Consider the following 24,273-nt stretch of genomic DNA (forward strand, 5'->3'; position numbering starts at 1 on the left):
CTTGAGTCTATGGACGGTAACCAGAAGAACTCTGTGGCACTGGATGCTGACGTGAAAAGTAGAAGCCTGAGATCCAACCTGTGATCCCGATCCACTAGCAGAACCCATACGCTGAGGACAATCTCTCCGCAGATGTCCCTGCTCACCACAAATATAACAAGCACCAGTAACCTTTCGACACAAAGCTGCAGGATGCTTTCCACCACAGTGGCTGCAAAACTCCTCCTTCTTCTTCTTCTTCTTCTTTCCGAAACGGAATGTACCTCGTGAGCCACGAGAACCAGACGAAGTAGTAGTAGAAGAAGACATAGGTCCAGATTGCACAACAGATTGAGCCCTAGGTCCAAGAGATCCAGTAGGTTGTCCTGGCATCATCAACTGTGCCCGTCTGTTGCTGTTCTCCACTTGACGGCAACGGTTCACCAAAGTCTCATAAGATATTGGATCATCACAAATGGCAACTTGTGAGTAGATATCTTGATTCAAGCCTTGCAGAAAGATATCATATTTGGATGCATTACTGTCATTGATATGAGGACTGAAAGGTAGAAGATCAAGAAATCGTTGCTGATATTATTCAATGGTCATTGATCCTTGCCTCAGAGTCAGCAACTCCATAGATCGTGCCTGTCGAACAGCTGGAGAAAAATACAATTTCTGAAACTGCTGACAGAAATCCCCCCAAGTCATCTGTCCTCTCTCAGTACGTGCCTGTGCAGCCTTGGAATCCCACCATAAACGTGCTCGATCCTCTAGAACAAATTCTAGAACTTCCAGTTTCTGCTCCTCAGTGCACTCGAAAGCTCGAAACGTACTCTCGAGTTTCGACATCCATCCCCTCGCTTGTTCAGGATTCTCGCCTCCCACTAAGGGTTTCGGTCCTAATTGCATGAACTTATTGATAGTGTAGCGACGTCTACCCTCATGAGGACGATAATGTTCATCATGATGACGATAATGACGATGATGACCACCACCCTGGCCAACACTACCGTGACTCTCATCGGCCATATCCTGAAAAGAATTGCACATTTTAAAATCCCAAATGCGCAATAATTACTCAAGACTAGACTAAATTCCAAGTACTAATCCCAAAAATCTAAGCATGCTCTGATACCAAAAATGTAGTGACCCTGCATGGAATCACCTACTAACTGGCAACTAATAGCATGCAATAAACTTAATAAAGCAAAATTCTTAACAGAGTAAAACGTGCGGAAACAAAACCCATAATTTACATATCAGCTTAGTAAATAAATCCAGGCTTAATACTGTAGTGATACAACCATATCAAAAAACTTAAAAGTAAACATTATACAGTTATATCGAATCCTGCTGTATAATGAACTCCTCAAGGCTCCTGCTCCCTAGTCCTGCCTTGAACAACCAGCTCCGTCCATCCTGCGACCTACCCCGTGGAATAAGGTGTCCAAGATAACAACTAGGACGTGAGCGCTAATGCCCAGTACATAAACATGAGTACACGTATATATATGATGCATGCAACATGATGACTGGTAAAGGGTCATCTAAAAATCATGCTCAGAACCGGCGCCACATAAGTGCTGCCACCGCACGGATCAACCTCTGTGTGCAACTACACTCGTCAAGTACACCAGAGTAGTCAGACATACATGTCCCCGCCGTCGCAGTACTCTCAGTGACAGACTATCGAGTATAGAGCTGAGCGGCTCTATAATCAGGTATAACAAGGTATAGACTCAACGTGTATATGCACATGACATATGAATGTTGAAAGTGGTAAATCATATATCATGCCATATAATAATGTCAAATAAATGCATATAAACATGTATACTCGCTGGAAATCTAAGTCAATGTGTACGTACCTCTAGGCTAGTTCAAGTAAAGTAGGACTCTAGGTTCCAAGCCTAAATTCAAAAGTTCATCTTATCACTACACAAGTTCTATAATCCTTAACTAAGCTAATAAGTACTCCCAAAACTTAAATAGATTCTCGAACCATACCTTCGTCCGTAGTAAGCCCTTTGAAGTCGCTAGTCCCGAATGACTATAACCACAACTTGGTTATTCCAGAACTTCTCACTATTACCGATAGGGCCCTCAAGTGTATAATTCACACTATATAACTGATTGAAGAAGGAAACTCGGAATTCGTATTTGAAAATGAACTCCGGAGACCCCTATTTATAGGCAAAATTCCCGGACACGATCGGAACTACCGATCTTGGATCGAAGCTTCCGATCCGTGCATGCGTGACTCATGGCGATCGGAACTTCCGATCTGCTCTACGTTCAACACTTGTCAAAACTCGTGGTTGAGTCATCGAACATTGCTGGCAGCTGGAGATCGGAACTTCCGTTCCTGGATCGGAGCTTCCGATCTCTGTGCTTCCGATCGGCTTCTGAAGTGGCTGGGATTGGAGCTTCCGATCTAGGTTTGGAGCTTTCGATCCGGTCCAAAATTCAAAAGCCCAAAATTTTCTTCTGAAGTCCAATTATACTCCGGAATTGGTTAATTACTAATCCTTAATCATGTTTAACATATTATTATCTTAAAATAGTTCTGGATTACTACACTTTCAGACTTTGATAACGAGTGTCATCTACATCCGGCGTCTCAAGTAATGCATTGATTGCATTTTCATCAAAAGAAACTAACTTTCCTCGAACATAGACCTTACCATCCTTTCTTTCGGCGACATTTGCATAAAATTCGCGCACAAGGGGTACAATAGCCGATGGAGGTTGTTTGAAAAATTTAACCCAATCACGGTCGTCAATATCAAGAACAACACCGCTCTCATTAAGAGTAAGTTCAATACCACATTTCAGGATAGGAGAATGATGTAATTTGATGTGATCGTACCTGTCACGTGCCGCTTGATTGACAAATTTACCGGCTAGACCCGTTGATGAAGCGGGTGCCGCGGCTCGTTGAGAGGAAGACTCGTCAGTTAGACGAACTCATTTTGGTCCCATAGAAACCAAGTATATAATGGCAAAAATGAAGAAAAGAGCGCCGGGCAGAGATAAACCGATCAAAACAGAGTAGCCAACTTGAAAAAATAGAGAGAACTTGTGATGATGTGTGGTTGCCGAAAAACACTAACAAGAACAAAAGGTCGGAAATCTGTAGGAATTTGGTGAGAAAAACCGCAGTAATCGGAGAGCAGGAATAGATGCCCGAGTGCTTGGTGCGCGGCTGGCTTCGGAGAAAAAATCTGGGACAAAGGATGTAAAGCACAGCGACTGGTGATGCTCAGCAGAACAAGGCAACGATTAGAGAAGATGGTGGAGAACGGGGGCCAAGTAAACCCTTGAGGCCCTGCGATTGAAGAAGATGATGTGTGAAAATGAAAGAATTCGAGTTTAGGTGTTAGGGATTTCAGACGAGGGATAGAAGGGAAATTAAGGAAGAAGAGGAAATAAAACGATTAAATTGGACCTAGATATAGTCTCGCTCGATCAGTGGAGAGTAACCGATCGAGCGGCAAATAAAAACAAAAAAAAATTGAAAACCAAAAATTTTTTTGCTCGATCGGTACAAAAGTACCGCTCGAGCGAGAGAAAAATTTATCGCCCAATCTTGATTCCAGAGCGAAGTCCGCGAAGTCGGTGGAAAGTAACCGATCGAGTAGAACTTTATTTTTGAAATTTTTTTGCAAATTAAGTAAAACCAACAAAACTAAGTGAATGCAAGAAAATAAAAGAATAGAACTTAATAAACTAGAGGAAGGGAAAGAGCACTGGGTTACCTCCCAGTAAGCGCTAAATTGACAGTTTATAGCTCGACTGTATGCATCTGTTTACGCAATGTCTTTTAGATCCTCAAATTTTAGGTCATTCACGTCCTCCCCTTCGTTCGCTTAGACTCCTTCAAAATAGTGTTTCAATATTTGTCCATTCACTTTGAATATCTTTGAGGTCTCCAAGCTCTAATTTCAACTGCACCATGGGAAAAACATTAGTAACAACAAAAGGACCAATCCATCTTGAATGCAACTTACCTGAAAATAACCGAATTCATGAATGATAGAGAAGGACTTTTTGACCAACTTCAAATTCCCTTCTAGCAATCATCTTGTCATGGAAGACCTTTGTCCTTTCCTTGTAAATCATTGATCTGGCATACGCTTCATTGATTATTTCTTCCAACTCCTGCAACTGCACCTTCTTATGTTCTCCACCGTCATCCATCTGCATATTAAAGTTCTTGATAGCCCAATAAGTTGTGTGCTCCAATTCCACTGGCAGATGGCATGGTTTCCAAAAAATCAGTCAGTATGGTGACATGCCAATCGGTATCTTGTACGTAGTTTTGTAAGCCCAAAGAGCATCATCCAATCTCAAGCTCCAGTATTTCCTCGTCGGATTCACTGTTTTCTCTAGGATAGATTTGATTTCTCAATTCGAAACTTCAGCTTGGCCATTGGATTGCGGATGATATGCAGTGGAGATCTTGTGTGTGGCATGATACTTTTTCAATAAACCAGCTACAGTCCGGTTGCAAAAATTTGTTCCCCATCACTTATGATCGCTCGTGGAATCCCAAACCTAGAGAAAATATTATGCTTGATGAAATCTGCAACCACTTTCGAATCGTCAGTACGGGTGACCTTAGCTTTCACTCATTTCGAAACATAGTCCACAACAAGTAATATGTAAATAAATCCAAAGGAACTAGGAAAAGGTCCCATGAAGTCGATGTCCCACACATTGAAATTTCGCAAACGAGAATGGGGTGTTGAGGCATCTCCTTATTCTGGGATATATTACCTGTATTTTGGCATTTGGTGCACGAATTACAGAAGAAATAAGCGTATCAAAATAGGTATGGCAAGAAAAATCCACAGTCTAATACATTCCTTCCCGTTCTTTTAGCACCAAAGTTACCACCACAAGCGTACGAATGACAAAACGTGAGGATAGTAATCACCTCGCCTTCAGAGATACATCTTTTCATAACTTGGTCAGCGCAGTGTTTCCACAGCTAAGGGTCATCCCACATTTAGTATTTAGTATCACTTTTAATTTTATCTTTTTGTGCCTTGGAAAAAATTGAGGAAACCCATTAGTAACTAAATAAATTACGATATGTGCGTACCAGGGTAATACTGTGCTCGCCGAAAATAGTTTCTCGTCAGGAAATTCTTCTTTCAGACACAATTCATTATCAATTTGAACTATACGGATCAAGTGATCAGCCACTCTATTCTATGTTCCTCTTTTATCCTTGATCTCTACATCAAATTCGCTCAGGAGCAATATCCATCTTATTAACCTTGGCTTGTCTTTTTTGTCATTAAAAACCGAAGAGCTGCATGATTAGAGTAAACAATAACTTTAGCAACAAGTAAATAAGATCGGAATTTTTCTAAAGTGAACACTACAGTTAAAAGCTCCTTCTCAGTGGTGGAATAATTCCGTTGGACATCGTTCAAAATTTGCGAGGCGTAGTAGATGGCATGCGATGCTTTCCCAACTCTTTGTCCCAATACCGCTCCTACCGCATATTCGCTGGCATCACACATGATTTCGAACGGTTTGCTCCAGTCAGGTGGTTGGATGATAGGTGCAGAACTCAATGAGTTCTTAAGTTTGTCAAATGAAGTTTTACATGACTCATCAAACTCAAAAGTGACATATTTCTGCAACAACTTGATGATAAGTGTAATTTATGCACTTAATTTATATATGATTTGACTTGGATTTTGTGATGTATTGAGTAGGTATTATGAAAATTTGTTTTTGTTTTTGTGAGTTGCAAGGATTGGTGCAAAAGTACCAAGAAGAAGTGGAAGGATGAAATACGGAGCACCAACTTCAGAAAATTACAGGAAATTATTGATTCAACCAAATCCGATCTCCACCATTCAGAATCGATTTTGAGATGTTTTGAAACTATTGTAAAAATTTCAGCTCAATTAGAGAGGAGCCGCCTACTTTTGAGAGGGGAATCACACGCACAAATTTGAGAGACTTGAGAGGAGAAGAAGCGGCACCCAAACAACAGAACCACACACAACTACGCATTCAAGTAGGCTTGGGACACGGATTTGAGACGTGGGAGCGAATGACAAGGGATAATCGAATCACCATACAGAGAAAATTCATCTGGGGACGGAGAATCAACTCTACTCTGTGATTTTTATTATCTGCCTTGATTTATGATGAAATTTTTGGATATGTCTATGTGTTTGATTATTTCATTATAAACTTATTAGTTGTTTCTAGAGATTGATGGATCTTGATTGGAGTTTCATGTTTTGACTATTATTTTGCCTACTATTATTTATTCTTAACAAATTATTTGTGTATTCCTGTTTTGATTGTCTTTCAATTACTTGATCACTAAATGAATTGTTATATTTATTTTAAATCTGGCACTCAGGAGATGAGATTTTGAATAGGATCATAGGAAAACATAACCTAGGATTTTTGTAGAGGCCGGGAGGCCTACAAGTTTTTTTAAGGTCATTGAAAGAGAACCATAGAACTTGATAAATTATTTTGTTGTTTGATTTCTGATAGGGATATCAAAATTAGCATTAGAATCATAAAATTTACTCGGCGCTCGGGAGAGGCAGTAAATAACAATTAATGGTTCTTGGCCTATAAATTGGAATAGATGGTATAATCAATTGATATGATTTGCATGAATGAAATTCGAGTGATATCTTTTATCTAGAACCCGTCTCAGATCGTGTACCCAAAGACATCCTTCAAATTCTAGATTCTTATTTTATTTTATTTTATTGAAATTTAAAACTTTGATTTTATAAACAAAGTTGAGATTATTTTAATTACAGGACCTGGTGTGAATATAAATTTTTAATCCTCGTGGGAACGATACTCTACTCATCATATATTAAAACTTGACACCGTGCGCATGCGGGCACAAATATCGCAACCAGTTTTTGGCGCCGTTACCGGGGATTGATTTAATTTATTGTGCACTAATATTGTTACCAAGCGATCTTGATTTTGATTTAGAATTATTATTTTTATTTTCTATTTATTATTATCATTATTTTTTGGATTAATTTATTTTCTTTTGTCTATGTCTGCGGTTTATTCACAGATCTTAAAGTTTTAAAATTGCAGACAAAGTCGGGATGAGGACTATAAACTAAGAGCTGCTTGGGAGGCAACCCAAGAGTATTTAGTATTATTTATTTATTTGCTTATTTATTTTTATGTATTTATTTCTTAAATTTTTGTCCATTGCATTTTTTTATAGGATATGTGGAGATGAAGTTTGGTGGTGTCACCCCTACTATATCCCAATGCGCTGCAAATGATGATGAAAAGGATTACGACTACTGATGGTCGTTTTCAAAGGTACGTGCCCATGTTTTAATTTAATCTTGTACATTGAGGACAATGCACAATTTAAGTTTGGACTGGTGTTTTAAAATTTTTAAAATTTTTTATAAGTTGGTTTGAGTTAAAGGCATAATATTATAATTGTGTTGGCCTATGATGAAATAATTTTTTGTGCTAAAAGGCCAATTGTTAGCTATATTTAATCGTGAGTTCTCACCCATATGCACTATACCATGATTGTCTAGACCCTAGTGATTAGAAAAACTTTGTGATATTGTGAGTGAATTGGATTATTTGATTTTTTACTTTGGTGATTTATACTTCAAACCAAGGTATACTTCTACAAGCTTAGAAATGATTTAGGCAAATATATTGAAAGGTAAAAAGTTGCCAAAGCAACAAAGATTTTTTTTTTTTTTAACAACTCCATCAGGGCTTGGAAAGTGATTGGAATTCTTTTCACTGTTCCATGGCTAAGTTGGCGGATAAAATGGGATTGATGCTCCATTCGGGCTATAGACGAGAGGATTGAAATTCGAATCCTATCTTTAGTTATAGCTAAGTCTGCGAATAAAATGGGGCTAAATAAAAACTGGAAGCAAAATCCGGTAATTTTAATAATAATAATAATAATAATAATAATAATAATAATAATAATAATAATAATAATAATAATAATAATAATAATAATAATAAATATGAAATAACTTGAAGATTCCTTTTGATCTTAGTTAGTAGAAGTTGAATTTGGTGGAGAGTGTTTGGAAACTAGAGAGCGGAATTGATGATTCTATGAAACAAACTTGTTGCATTAATGGATCGAAAGCGAGGAGGATATACAAGATTGAAAAATCACACACACACGAGAACTCTTGAGAAAATTAGCGGACGTGTGTATTGAATCTTGGAATGTAAAAATTTGGAGGTCGACTATATTACTCGTTATTGTTTTGCTCGGGACTAGCAAAAGTCTAAGTTTGGGGGGATTTGATAAGTGCATTTTATGCACTTAATTTTCATATGATTTGACTTGGATTTTGTGATGTATTGAGTGAATTTTATGCGTATATGTTGTTGTTTTTGTTAAATGCAAGGATTGGAAGAAAAGTATCGAGAAAAGACAGAAGAAGGAATTACGGAGCTGCAAATATTTTTCAAAAATTTTTTACCAAAAGTGTTCTTGAAGTATAGTTTTTATAGAACAAAAGTGTTCTTGAAGTATAGTTTTTATAAAACATTTTATACACATTTCAAAAAATAATAATAAAACATTTTATACATGACAAATTTTACGTACATGACAAATTTTAATAAGTGAAAATTTTATATATCATGCCTTATAATCTTCGTCGATGATATTATTATCTATTCAAAGAACCGTACTGACCATGCAGAGCATTTAAGAATCGTCTTGCAGATTTTGCGGGTTGAGCAATTGTTTGCAAAGTATATCAAATAAACTCAATTAAGATAAAATTGGGGCGTTACAATTCTCCCCCTCTAAGAAGAGATTTCGTCCTCGAATTAATATAAATCAATCACATAAGATAGAATAAAGGAAAAAAACACAGTAAGAAGAACTCACGTCATCCGAATAACTCTGGAAATCGCTGTCTCATATCGGATTTTGTCTCCCAAGTCACTTCCTCGACTCCGTGACGGATCCACTGAACTTTCACCAAAGAAATCGACTTGGTTCTGAGCTGCTTCTCCTTTCGGTCAAGGATCTGAATCGGTCGCTCAAAGTATCTCAGAGTCTCGTCAAGCTCAGCTTCGTCAGGCTGAAGAATATGAGAAGGATCTGGATGATACTTCCGCAACATAAAGACGTGAAAAACGTTGTTAATACCAGATAAATATGGAGGAAGTGCAAGCCTATAGGCAAGATTGCCTAAATTCTCGAGAATCTCGTACGGTCCGATGAATCTTAGAGATAACTTCCCTCTCTTTCCAAATCGAGCAGTGCCTATGAAAGAGGAAATCTTCAAGAATACTCGGTCTCCCTGATCGAAACTCAGAGGTCTGCGTCTGATCGAATACTTTGCATGTCTATCCTGAGTTGACTTCATTCTTGAATGAATGATCTTTACTTGCTCTGCCATATCTCGAAGCATATTCGGTCCCAAATCAGGTGACTCGGACACATCGTCCCAAAACAAAGGAGATAGGCATTTCTTACCGTACAAAGCCTCAAAAGGCGTCATACCGATATTTTTTTAATAACTGTTGTTGTAAGAAAACTCAACAAGAGGCAAAGAATCCTTCCAACTAGTTCCAAAGTCTAGCACTACTGCTCGAAGCATATCCTCTAACATCTGGATAGTCCGCTCTGATTGTCTGTCGGTCTGAGGATGATAAGATGTACTCAGATGCAATTGAGTACCAAGTGCCTCTTGAAGAATGTGCCAAAAGTGCGAAGTGAATCTAGAGTCTCGGTCTGAAACGATCGAATTCGGCACACCATGCAATCTCACAACGTTGCTAACATATAACTCAGTCATCTGATCGTGACGATATGTCATCCTGTATGGAATAAAGCAAGCAGACTTCGTCAATCTGTCAATCACTACCCAAATAGAATCGCATCCTTGAATAGATCGCGGTAGCTTCGTGACGAAATCCATTGAAATGTGATCCCATTTTCATTCAGGAACAGATAGACTGTGCAACAGACCACCCGGTCGCTTCCTCTCTGATTTCACTTGATGATAGTTCAAACATCGAGATACAAATCTCGCAACATCGCTCTTTATTCTCTTCCACCAAAACTGATTCTTCAGATATTTATACATCTTACGGCCTCCAGGATGAATACTGTACCGACTTCAATGTGACTATCAAAGAATACGGTGCCTCAACTCAGAAATATCAGGCACAACAATACGGCTATTCACAAAAAAAACATCATCTCTAACCTGGAATTCAGACTGATGCCCAGATCTGACTTTCTCTACTGAAATTTGAATTCTCGGATCAGACTTCTGTACTTCCTTGATCATAATAAATAACTCTGGCTCTGCTTGAATAGCAAACACTCTGATAGTCCTCCTATCTGTTTCAAACTCCAAACCATAAGTGCAACAATCATCGATCAACTGAGAAATACCGATAGTAGAAAGAGATATAGAACAAAGCTTTCGGCTCAAGATATCTGCAGCTGCATTCTACTTTCCCGGGTAATATTTGATTTCACAGTCGAAATCCTTCAACAGATCAAACTATATTCTCTGTCTCATATTCAGCTCTGCCTGTGAAAACAAATACTTAATGCTTTTATGATTAGAAAAGATCTCGAAAGACTCACCATAAAGATAGTGACGCCAAATCTTCAAAGCAAATACGATCGCAGCAAGTTCAAGATCATGAACCGAATAACGAGTCTCGTGCGGCTTCAACTGCCTTGATGCATACTCTATCACATGCTTATGCTGCATAAGAACACATCCCAAGCCTCGGTTAGAAGCATTGAAATAAATGGTAAAACCTCCAGTACCTGATGGAATAGATAGAATCGGAGCACTGTTCAGTCTCCTATTCAGGTCAACAAAACTAGCCTCACAATCTTCAGTTCAGATAAAAGGCGCATTTTTTTGAGTCAGCTGGGTAATTGGCTTGGAAATAGCTAAGAATCCCTTGATGAATCTGTAGTAACCCAGATTCCATTTTAAAATAATAATATGTTAAATATGATTAATCAAAAGTATTAAAAATGGGTGAGGAACGGAATGTCTGATGGGTGGAATGGACGCAACGTTCCCTTACATCCAGGCAGACATAAGGTGGCTCGATGACTAAGCCACGAATTTTGACAAGTGTCGGACATGAAGGAACGGAAGCAATATTCCCTGAACGTTCGCAACGTTCGTCCCCGGGAATTTTGCCTATAAATAGGGCTTCCCAGATTCATTTTCAATTACGAATTCCAGAGTTTCCTTCTTCAGTTATATAGTGTGAGATATACACTTGAGGGCCCTATCGGTTATAATCGAGGTTCTGGAATAACCAAGTTGTGGTTATAGTCATTCAGGACAAGCGTCTCCAAAGGGCTTACTACGGACGATGGTATGGTCCGGAAATCTATTTAAGTTTTGGGAGTACTTATTAGCTTAGTTAAGGCTTATAGAACTTGTGTAGTGATACGATGAACTTTTGAATATAGGCTTGGAACCTAGGATCCTACTATACTTGAACTAGCCTAGAGGTACGTACACATTGACTGAGATTGCCAGCGAGTATACATGTTTATATGCTGCATTTATTTGGCATTATTATATGGCATGAGATATGATTTACCGCTTTCTATACTCATATGTCATGTGCATATACACATTGAGCCTATACCTTGTTATACCTGATTATAGAGCCGCTCAGCTCTATACTCGATAGTTGAGAGTACTGCGACGGCGGGGGCATTTATGTCTGTCTACTCTGGTGTACTAGACGAGTGTGGTTGTGCCCAGAGGTTGATCCGTGTGGTGGCAGCACTCATGTGGCGCCGGTTCTGAGCATGACTTTTCGGATGACCCTTTACCAGTCATCATGTTGCATGCATCATATATTTACGTGTACTCATGTTTATGTACTGGGCGTTAGCGCTCACGTCCTAATTGTTATCTTGGACACCCTATTCCATGGGGCAGGTCGCAGGATGGACAGAGCTGGTAGTTCAAGGCAGGATTAGGGAGCAGGAGCCTTGAGGAGTTTATTATACAGCAGGATTCGATATAGCTGTATAATGTTTACTTTTAAGTTCTTCGATATGGTTGTATCATTACAGATTTAAGCCTGGATTTTATTACTAAGCTGATATGTAAATTATGGTTTTGTTTCCACGCGTTTTACTATGTTTAAGTTATTTTGCTGTATTAAGTTTAATGCATGCTATTAGTTGCCAGTTAGGAGGTGATACCATGCAGGGTCACTACATTTTTGGTATCAGAGCATGCATAGATTTTGGGATTAGTACTTGGGATTTAGTTTAGTCTTGAGTAATTCTTGCGCATTTGGGATTTTAATGTTCAATTCTTTTCAGGATATGACTGACGAGAGTCACTGTAGTGTTGGCCAGGGAGGTAGTCATCATCATCGTCACCATCATCATCAGGATGATCGACATCGTCCTTATGAGGGTAGACGTCACTACACTATCAATAAGTTCATGCAGGTAGGACTGAAACCCTTGGTGGGAGGCGAGAATCCTGAACAGGTGAGGAGTTGGATGTCTAAACTCGAGAGTACTTTCCGAGCTTTTGATTGCACTGAGGATCAGAAGTTGGAAGTTCTAGAATTTTTTCTAGAGGATCGAGCACGTTTTTGGTGGGATGCCAAGGCTGCTCAGGCACGTACTGAGAGAGGACAGGTGACTTGGGGGGATTTCTGTCAGCAGTTCCAGAAACTGTATTTTCCTCCGGCTGTTCGTCAAGCATGATCGATGGAGTTGTTTACTTTGAGGCAAGGATCAATGACTATTGATCAATATCAGCAACGATTTCTTGATCTGCTACCTTTCAGTCCTCATATGAATGAGAGTGATGCGTCGAAGTATGATATCTTTCAACAAGGTTTGAACCAAGATATTTATTCACAGGTTGTCGTCTGTGATGACCCGGTATCTTTTGAGACTTTAGTGAACCGTTGCCGTCTTGTGGAGACTAGCAGCAGGCGGGCACAGTTGATGATTCCAGGACAGCCTAGTGGATCTTTTGAGCCGCAAGCTCAATCTATTGTGCAATCTGTACCTACGTCTTCTTCTACTCCTAGTACTTTGTCTGGTTCTCGTGGTTCACGAGGTACATTCCGTTTCGGAAAGAAGAAGAAGAAGAAGAAGAAGAAGAAGAAGAAGAAGAAGGAGTTTTGTAGCCACTGTGGAGGGAAGCATCCTGCAGCTTCATGTCGGAGAGCTACTGGTGCTTGTTATATTTGTGGTCAGCAGGGACATCTGCGGAGAGATTGTCCTCAGCTCATGGGTTCTGCTAGTGGATCGGGATCACAGGTTGGATCTCAGGCTTCTATTTTTCCACGTCAGTAGCCAGCACCACAGAGTTCTTCTGGTTATCATCCACAGACGAAAGGGCAGGTTTTTGCTCTGTCACAGGAACAGGCTACTGAGTGAAGCGATTGCATGTTGGCAGGTACCTTTTTGTTATGTGGTATTCCTGCACTTGTCTTATTGATACTGGAGCATCGCATTCCTTTATTTCTATTCGTTTTGTTAAGAGACATAGATTACCTTATGTATCATTAGATATGGATTTAGTTGTATCTACTCCGCTGGAGCAGGAGGTAGTAACTAAGCTTCTAGTGATGGGTTGCCTTCTAGAGTTTGAGGGTAATACGTTATCGGCTAATTTGATGATATTAGCGATGGCAGATTTTGATTGTATCTTGGGAATAGATATGCTGACTTTGTATCACGTTACTGTGTATTGTTAACAGCGTCTGGTACAGTTTTATCCTACTGAGGGTGATAGCTGGTACTTTTATGGTGAGGGTGCGCGACCTCCGATGCCACTTGTTTCGGCTCTGAATTCATGTCATGTATTAGAGTCAGGTGGGGAGGGCTACCTCATCTATGAAGTTGATATGTCCACGAGTAGTCCGGGTATTGATCAGCTACCGGTTGTCAGCGAGTTTCCTGACGTATTCCCTGATGAGATTCCTGGTTTTCCTCCGATGCGAGAGGTTGAATTTGGTATTGATCTAGTACCAGGAACTACGCCTATATCCCGAGCACCTTATCGTCTGGCACCGTCAGATATGAGGGAATTGAAACAGCAGTTGCAGGTTTTGCTTGATAAGGGATATATTCGTCCGAGTGTTTCTCCGTGGGGAGCACCTGTGTTATTTGTTAAGAAGAAGGATGGATCGATGCGATTGTGTATTGATTATAGGCAGTTGAATCGTGTCACCATCAAGAATAAGTATCCTTTGTCGCGGATTGATGATCTGTTCGATCAACTACCGGGTACTTCTGTCTATTCTAAGATAGATCTGATATCTGGATACCATCAGATGCGGGTACGAGACTCAGATATTTCTATGACTGCTTTCAGGACCAGATACGGGCATTATGAATTTCTGGTGATGCAATTCGGTTTGACGAATGCACCGACAGTCTTTATGAATCTGATGAATCAGATATTTTGAGAATATCTGGATATATTTGTCATCATCTTCATTGATGATATTCTTGTCTATTCTCATGACAAGGATGAGCATGCACATCATCTAAGGATTGTTTTACAGACGTTACGAGATAAGCAGCTGTATGCAAAATTGAGCAAGTGTGAATTTTGGCTTGATCGGGTAGTGTTTCTCGGTCATGTGATTTCTAGTGAAGGAATATCTGTTGATCCTAGTAAGATAGAGGCAGTGCTGAATTGGTCACGTCCGACGACGGTTGCTGAGATTCGTAGTTTCTTGGGTCTAGCTGGATATTACCATCGGTTCATCGAGAATTTTTCACAGTTGGCCAGGCCTTTGACTCAGCTTACTCGGAAAGATGTTACCTTCATTTGGTCCTCGAATTGTGAGGAGTCATTTCATGAGCTGCGTAGACGTCTTACTACTGCACCTGTGCTAGCTCTACCTTCTGGATCAGGAGGTTATGTTGTCTATACTGATGCCTTTGGTCAGGGGTTAGGATGTGTTTTGACACAGCATGGACATGTTATTGCCTATGCTTCTCAACAGTTGAAGACGCATGAGAATAATTATCCAGTACATGATCTCGAGTTGGCCTCCATTGTCTTTGCGCTCAAGATTTGGAGGCACTATCTTTATGGCGAGAAATTTGAGATATTCACGGATCACAAGAGTTTGAAGTATTTATTCACTCAGGTAGAGTTGAATATGCGATAGAGACGCTGTATGGATCTACTGAAGGATTATGATTGTGAAATCAAATATCATCCAGGTTCTGCCAATCTTACTGCTGATGCCTTGAGTCGGAAGGTGAGACTTTCTGCACTTCAGACTAATGAAATATCTCATATGATTCAAGAGTGTTGTTCATTGAGTTTTACGCTCAAACACAAGAAAGGGAGGAATGGGATTTGTTTGTATACTATTCTATCTGAGCCAGGATTGTATTCTCGGATCAGAGATGCTCAGATGTCTGATGTTAAGACTCAGCGTTTGGCACGTCTAGCCAATGGAGTTAATACATCTGGATTCCATATTCAGGCACATGGTTTATTGTGCCTATCTAATCAATTGGTTGTACCTAATGTTGCGGAGCTCAGGAATGATATTCTATCTCAAGCTCACAGGAGTCGAGTATCAGTTCATCCTGGTAGCATTAAAATGTATAAGGACTTGCGAACTAGATTCTGGTGGAAGGGGATGAAGCGAAGTGTTTATCAATTTGTTTCTAGATGTTTGGTTTGTCAACAGGTCAAGGCTGAACATCGACGACCAGGTGGATTACTGCAGAATCTTGAGATTCCCGAATGGAAGTGGGAGCACGTAACTATGGATTTTGTCACCCACTTGCCTATGACTTCACGATAGTGTGATGATATTTGGGTTGTCGTTGACCGTTTGACGAAATCAGCACACTTTATACCTTACAACCGGGAGTATTCTTATGATCGCATGGCACGCTTATACATCCAGAAGATAGTGCGATTGCATGGGATTCCAGTGAGTATAGTTAGTGATAGAGACCCGCGATTTACCTCACATTTTTGGGGTAGTTTTCAGCAGGCGTTACGTACCACTCTGAGTTTGAGCACTGCATATCATTCGGAGACTGATGGGCAGTCTGAGCGCGCTATTCGTACGCTGGAGGATATGCTACGTTCTTCTGTTATGAATTTTGGCTTATCTTGGCCGGATCAATTACCTTTGATTGAATTTGCCTACAATAACAGTTATCATCGTAGTATTGATATGGCACCTTTCGAGGCATTGTATGGTCGACGGTGTCGTACTCCGTTATTCTGGGATGAAGTCGGGGAACGACAAGTCAAAGGTCCTGAATTGGTGCAGCAGATTGTAGACAAGGTAGATTTGGTCAAGCATAAGATCAAAGTTGCTCAAGATAGACAAGCCAATTATGCTAATATTCACCGCAGGCCACTTCAGTTTGAGCCTGGTGAATATGTGTTCCTACGAGTATCACCTTTCAGGAAGGTGATGAGGTTCGGTGTAAAAGGCAAGTTATCTCCTCATTTCATTGGGCCTTTCCAGACACTGGAGAAGATCGGAGATGTTGCATACCGTTTGGCTTTACTGCCATCTCTTTCCAGTATACATAATGTTTTTCATGTGTCGTTACTTCGACAGTACATAGCTGATGAATCTCATGTGATTCAGTCTACTGATATTCAGCTAGAGCCAGATCTGTCTTTTGTTGAACGACCAATCCGTATCTTAGACAGGAAGGAGAAAGTTTTTCGGAACAAGACTATACCACTTGTGATGGTACAGTGGCAGCGCCGAGGCGTTGAAGAAGCAACTTAGGAAACTGAGAGTCGTATGCAAGCGGAATATCCTGAGTTTTTTACTTTGTATTTTTGATTTACCATGTAAAGATGTAATTACAGTTGTTGTAATAAAACATGTTTTGATGTTTCATATTGTTTTCTTGATTTGTCTTTAGATGCTATTTCGCGGACGAAATATCTAAAGGTGGGGAGAATGTAGTAACCCAGATTCCATTTTAAGATAATAATATGTTAAACATGATTAATCAAAAGTATTAAAAATAGGTGAGGAATGGAACGTCCGATGGGTGGAACGGACGCAACGTTCGTGTCCAGAACGGACGCAATGTTCCCTTACATCCAGGCAGGAATGAGGTGGCTCGATGACTAAGCCACGAATTTCGACAAGTGTCGGACATGCAGGAACGGAAGCAACGTTCCCTGAACGTTCGCAACGTTCGTCCCCGGGAATTTTGCCTATAAATAGGGCTTCCCAGATTCATTTTCAATTACGAATTCCCGAGTTTCTTTCTTCAATTATATAGTGTGCGATATACACTTGAGGGCCCTATCGGTTATAATCGAGGTTCTGGAATAACCAAGTTGTGGTTATAGTCATTCAGGACTAGCGTCTCCAAAGGGCTTACTACGGACGAAGGTATGGTCCGGAAATCTATTTAAGTTTTGGGAGTACTTATTAGCTTAGTTAAGGCTTATAGAACTTGTGTAGTAATACGATGAACTTTTGAATATAGTCTTGGAACCTAGGATCCTACTATACTTGAACTAGCCTAGAGATACGTATACATTGACTGAGATTGTCAGCGAGTATACATGTTTATATGTTTCATTTATTTGGCATTACTATATGGCATGAGATATGATTTACCGCTTTCTATACTCATATGTCATGTGCATATACACGTTGAGTCTATACCTTGTTATACCTGATTATAGAGCCGCTCAGCTCTATACTCGATAGTCTGTCACTGAGAGTACCGCGACGGCGGGGGCATTTATATCTGTCTACTCTGGTGTACTAGACGAGTGTGGTTGCGTTGATCCGTGCGGTGGCAGCACTCATGTGGCCGGTTCTGAGCATGACTTTTCGGATGACCCTTTACCAGTCATGTAAAGTCCAAAAATCCATTAAAATTGCTCACGATTATTTAAACATAAATTTTTAATGATTTTATGCCTTAAATTGTTTAAGTTATGATTTAATGATTATGTTTATTTTACGTTTAACAATTTGATTAAGTAAATGATTTCAGGTTGAGTTTGATTCTAGACTCTCGGGACGAGGCTAACTTACGAACGAAGTGTTAGAACTTATTTTCACGAGTATTTTAAGTATAATATTGATATAATTTGAATAAAAGAGTTGGGAGATAGTATTTTTTTTATCAGTCGAGTCAAGGAAGAGTGGTAGACTTCATTTTAATTAGTCACCACGATGCGAATTAAGTGTTGAAAGCAACACTCTTCTACCACGTTCCCCACTTATTTATGGACTTGTCTCCCCATGATTGCCCTCCTTCACGCCTATCTTCTTCTTCTTTCTTTTATTTTCATTCTTATTCTCTTCTTCTCTGAACACTACACGGTTGCTTCAAGAAATTTCAAAGTTAAACTTCAATCTTGCTCCTCTTCGTGGTTAGTTCGTCTCCGAAGTTCCGGATCAACTCCTCCTCCATTCAAGGCAAGTTTTTTTTAAAGCAATTTTAAACCACCATTCAAGATATATATGTATTTTGATATGAAAATTATGATTTATGTAATGTTTATGCATGATTTTTTTTAGAGCTTAAAATCATGATCTATGTTTGATTGAAATTGTGAAGCATAAGTCGTGATATGTAAGTCGTTCTTGTGAAATTCTTGATAAATAATGTGTGATGATAGATTCTTATGATTTAGAGTTGGGAAAGTACTGATTTTGAAGGTATGTGTTGAATTTTAAAGAGTTGAGTTAGTTGAGTTAAAGCTTTGAAACGTTGCATGTGATGGGTTGCCTCGGATTATCGACACTTGTTGCAATTTTGTAAGTAAATTCTTTTGTAGTAATCCAAATTAGATGAGGCCAATTATATTTGAAAGATAACTAATTTTTCTGCAACTTTCTTGTTTTGAAGTTTTCCAAAATCGGTTTTGAAGTTTGGCCAAAATCAATCCAAAGTTTATTGATTGGTTTGATTTTTCTGCACTGACCAGTCTTGGGAGAATGAGTATAACTTTTTATTGAAAATTCCAATTAAGGTTCAGTTTTCGGCAGTAGAAAGCCAAGATCAAGGGCTAAAACTTTCATGTTTACCACTTTTCCGAATTCCGAATGCAAAATAGAGTTTAAGAATGAACAAGCAGACCCATCAGCAGGGTATGCGCGCCCGCGCCCGAAAAGTAGCGCCCCCGCGCATGGCCTTCTGATTTGAAGCTTTATTTATGTTATTTTAAGGTCCTAAATACATGGTTATGACCTATTAAGGCTTCTAAAATATATTTAAGAGTTTTTATGCAAAAAGTTTCAAGTTTAAAGTCAAGAACGGAAAGAACAACTTACGTGGATCGATTACGTTATGTGGTGCATGTACATGTCTAAGTTTCTTTCATGAAACCTATGTTCAATATGAAAGTATGATTTTTATCATTTATTACATGCACGAAGTTATCGAGTAAAGTTTTATGTTCATGAAACAAAAGTTAAGATGGAAATTATGATGTTTCAATGATGCTTCATGATGGATGAAAGGATATGTTGATGAAATGAAAATGATAAAGCATGAATGAATAATGCTATGTTGAATTATGAAGATATAATATGTTGATGCATGAAAATATTTTGATGTCTTATGTGTCTTTGTGGTGGCAATACGGGAACGGTGCTCCGGTTTGGGCTCCGGAGTAGCCCTCCCAAATACGGCTCAATGTACGGGTTAGGTCCTCCGGGATGAGCTCCGGAGGAGCCTCCGAAAAGGAATGAACGAAAGTTATGAGGCGTAATGCCATATGATTGTTGATCAACAAGAAAAGATGAATGTGCCCATTATGAAGGTTGCCACAATTTCGCATAATTCGTCGCCAAATGATAAGCTTATGTTATGTTATGTTATGTTATGCTATGTTAAGTTTAAATGATTATTGAAATCTCATGATTTTTACTGCATACTCTTGCTGAGTCTTTAGACTCACTATACTTGAATGGTGCAGGTAATGAGGATGACATTTATGCATATGTCGATGAGTTCAATGCCGGGCATGAAGAAGAGCAAGGAATCGGACCGGCGGGCGATGCATGAGTGTGTTATGTGATGAGTGTGTTATGTGATGAGTGTGTTATGTCAAGTTAATGAACTAAATGTTGTTATGTTGATTGAAGAAAATACGCTTTATGTTTCAAATTGTTATGAATTGGTTTGTAAACTATTCTGAAATGTTTTAAGTAAGGTTTGATGTATGCATACATCTTTCAAAAATTTTCTTTTCTGCACAGAGGTTTTATGGTCATGTTAGTGTGGTAATACCTTCATCGGTTGAGGGTGTTACAGTTTGGTATCAGAGCAGTTCGCTCTGGGTTTTCTTGAAACACTCATGCATACTCGCCACGACTCCAACGCTCCGTCTTCATGTCTGTAAGTTATGTGTCTTATGTTATTATGTGTATGATAATGCGATGAGATATATGTTTGCTTGTTATATGTTAAAGTATATTCACGTTTTGAATCGTGACTGAGCGGTGTGGATAATATTGGACTTTAGGACTATGACATCACGTAGGGGAAACAACACCAATACCAACACCAATTCTGCAAACAACAACCATAGTGATTGCGGGCCAGATAGTGAGAACAATCAAAACAACCAGTTTTTGGCGGGATTAACTGCTCTGCTTCAAGAGCAAAGCCGTGGGCTCAAATCCAACAGTTGCTTCAAGTCCAGACAGCTAATGCTGGAAATAACCATCCTGCAGCTAATCAGAACCCTATCTACAAAAGGTTCTTAGAGTTGGGACCACCTGAGTTCAAAGGAGAGACTGATCCTTTGATAGCGGAACAATGGTTCCAAGCTATGGAGACTGCTTTTGAATTCATGCAGATCACGGATGCGGATAGATTGAGATGTGCTACCTATATGTTCCGTGATGACGCTCGTGTTTGGTGGAATGGAGCCAAAGCAGCGTTGAACCTAACCACCCTTACTTGGAATGGATTCAAGGATGTGTTCTACGGTAAATATTTCATGGTAAGCACCCGAAACAGGTTGGCTAGAGAGTTTTTGGAGATCCGTCAAGGAAACATGTCAATTGCGGAGTATGTAAAGAAGTTTGAAAGGGGAAGATACTTTGTACCGATGATTTCTGGTGAACCTGCTGAAGAGTTGAAACATTTCACAGAAGGATTGAATGCCTTCATCAGAAAGGATGTTAGACTAAGTGGAGCGAAAAATTACAAAGATGCGGTGGATCAGGCCATGCTGTCCAAAAAGGACAGAAACGACATTATCAGAGAGTCACAAGAAAAAAGATCTAGTTATCAGAATCGGGACCAACAAGGAAATGCTAACAGAAAGAGACCGTACCAAGCCCCACCCCAACACCGACCATACCAACAGCAGCAGCATCGACCTCAGGGGCAGAAACAATTGGCTCTACCAGCACCAAAACCGGCGATTGCACCAACAGCTTGTCAAAAATGTGAAAAACTTCACTCAGGTCAATGCATGGCAGGGACTGGAGTATGTTTCCTTTGCAAAAAGCCAGGGCACTATCGAAAAGATTGCCCTCAATCCAAAGAACCAGTAAGAGGACGAGTTTTTGCAATGGCACATGATCAAGTGGATCCGAATACAGCTATAGTTACAGGTATGATTAATGTTTCCAGTAATCCCGCTCATGTCTTAATTGATACTGGAGCTACACATTCATTCATATCTGTTGAATTTGTTAATAAATCGGGTTTAGTACCGGATAAGTCAATATCGAGATTTAGTATATCCTTGCCTTCAGGGGAAGAATTGAGTAGTGATTTGATCGTCAGAGGATGCAGTATACAGATGCAAGGTCATGAGTTGTATGCTGATCTTATTATCCTCAAAATGTCGAACTTTGACGTGATATTTGGTATGGATTGGTTGTCTTGTTACGAGGCTACCATAGACTGTAAACGGAGGACGGTTTCCTTGAAAACTAAGGATGGAGAAACGTTTCTATTCTATGCCACACCGAAAAATAATTCATCTCTTTTAATTTCAGTAGGTAAGGCATGGCAACTGTTGAATAAAGGATGTGCAGGTTTCCTCGCAAGTGTCACTTGCGACCAAGAATTACCTCGATCGAAACTTGAAGACGTCGAGGTAGTGAGAGATTTCCCAGAAGTATTTCCTGATGATATTGCAGGATTACCTCCAGCTAGGGAGGTAGAATTTGGGATTGAATTAATGCCCGGAACCCAACCAGCTTCCAAAGCACCATACAGATTAACACCGACTGAAATGAAAGAATTGAAGGAGCAACTACAAGAGCTACTCAATAAAGTCTTTATTAGACCGAGTATATCGCCTTGGGGTGCACCGGTATTGTTTGTCAAGAAGAAAGATGGGTCTATGAGACTGTGCATCGATTATAGAGAGCTGAATCGAGTAACAGTGAAGAACAAATATCCACTGCCAAGGATTGATGATTTGTTTGATCAGTTACAAGGGGCAGTAGTATTCTCCAAGATCGATTTGAGATCAGGTTATCACCAATTAAAGGTGAAAGATGAAGATATTCATAAGACGGCTTTCAGGACTCGTTATGGCCACTACGAGTTTTTAGTCATGCCATTTGGAGTTACCAATGCACCGGCAGTATTCATGGATCTTATGAACAGAGTGTTTCAGCCTTTCTTAGATCAGTTTGTCATAGTATTCATAGATGACATACTGATTTACTCTCGTAGTTCAGATGAGCATCATCAGCATCTAACTATAGTCTTGCAGATTCTGAAAGAAAAACAATTGTTTGCTAAGTTCAGTAAGTGTGAATTTTGGCTGGAACAGATTGCATTTTTGGGTCACATAGTTTCGGCTAAGGGAATAGAGGTTGATCCAGCAAAGATAGAAGCAATTAAAAATTGGGTTACTCCAAAGAATGCTACAGAGATACGGAGTTTCTTGGGATTAGCGGGTTACTATAGGAGATTCATTCAGGATTTCTCCAAGATAGCGCTGCCACTAACGTCATTAACTCGCAAAAGTGTGAAGTTTGAATGGTCTAATCAGTGTGAGAAAAGCTTTTTAGTGTTAAAGAAAAAGTTGATGACAGCACCAGTACTAGCCATACCAGAAGGAACAGGTCGATTCATAATTTATACAGATGCTTCCAAGAGTGGATTAGGGGCTGTCTTGATGCAAGATGGAAAGGTGATAGCATATGCTTCACGACAGTTGAAGATTCATGAAAAGAATTACCCTACCCATGACCTTGAATTGGCAGCAGTTGTCTTCGCACTCAAACTGTGGAGACATTACCTTTATGGTGAGAAGTGTCAGATTTTCACTGATCATAAGAGTTTGAAGTACTTCTTCACCCAGAAGGAGTTGAACATGAGGCAGAGAAGATGGCTCGAATTGGTGAAAGATTATGACTGTGATATTAGCTACCATCCGGGTAAAGCTAATGTAGTAGTAGATGCTTTGAGTCGTAAATCTGCAACCTTGAACAGAATGACAACTCAACAAGAGTTGATCGCAGATTTTGAATGACTCAGATTGGAAGTAGTTGAGCCGATGGAAGTTTGTGCCCTATCAGCCTTAACAATGGTTCCAAGTTTGCTCGACAAGATTCGAACAGGTCAGGCTTCAGACCAACAATTATTAACTTGGAAACTTAAAGATGAAGCTAAAGGGGGTGCATTGTATACAGTGAAGGATGGGATCGTGCATCACAAAGGGCGAAAGTGGGTACCAGCAGTAGATTCACTGAGGGAAGATGTGATGACTGAGGCTCACACTGTACCATATTCTATTCATCCAGGGAGTACAAAGATGTTCAAGGATTTACAGATGCTATACTGGTGGCCAGGTATGAAGAAAGACATCGTTAAGTTTATTAGCGAATGTTTGACATGTCAACAGGTCAAAGTTGAACATCAAAGGCCAGCAGGACTTCTGAAACCATTACACATTCCCACTTGGAAATGGAAAGATGTCACCATGGACTTTGTGATTGGACTGCCAATTACACAATGAAGAATGAATTCAATATGGATAATAGTTGATAGGTTGACGAAGTCAGCTCACTTTTTACCAGTTAGAAACAACTTCTCGATGAATCAATATGCAGAGTTGTATATTCGAGAGGTAGTTAGATTGCATGGAGTTCCAGCAAGGATAATCTCTGACAGGGATCCCAGGTTCACATCGAACTTTTGGAAGAGTCTACATCATGGATTGGGGACAAAGTTAGCCTTCAGTACAGCTTTTCATCCCCAAACAGATGGACAATCTGAGCGAGTGATTCAGATACTGGAGGATTTACTTAGGGCTTGCATGATTG

The 24,273-nt window shown here is 39.7% G+C and overlaps 1 protein-coding gene across 1 annotated transcript; it reads left to right on the forward strand.

Moving 5' to 3' along the window:
- Nucleotides 1-20,804: 20,804 nt before the first annotated feature.
- LOC140874314 (uncharacterized) lies at nt 20,805-23,966 on the forward strand. The gene is made up of 5 exons (XM_073277590.1): nt 20,805-21,597; nt 21,697-22,307; nt 22,998-23,253; nt 23,527-23,729; nt 23,853-23,966. Exons 1-5 carry the CDS (start codon nt 20,805-20,807, stop codon nt 23,964-23,966), a joined length of 1,977 nt encoding a protein of 658 aa, XP_073133691.1.
- The last annotated feature ends 307 nt before the right edge of the window (nt 23,967-24,273 follow it).

This window comes from Henckelia pumila, chromosome 1 (assembly GCF_033568475.1).
Source record: "Henckelia pumila isolate YLH828 chromosome 1, ASM3356847v2, whole genome shotgun sequence".
Classification (NCBI taxonomy): domain Eukaryota; kingdom Viridiplantae; phylum Streptophyta; class Magnoliopsida; order Lamiales; family Gesneriaceae; genus Henckelia; species Henckelia pumila.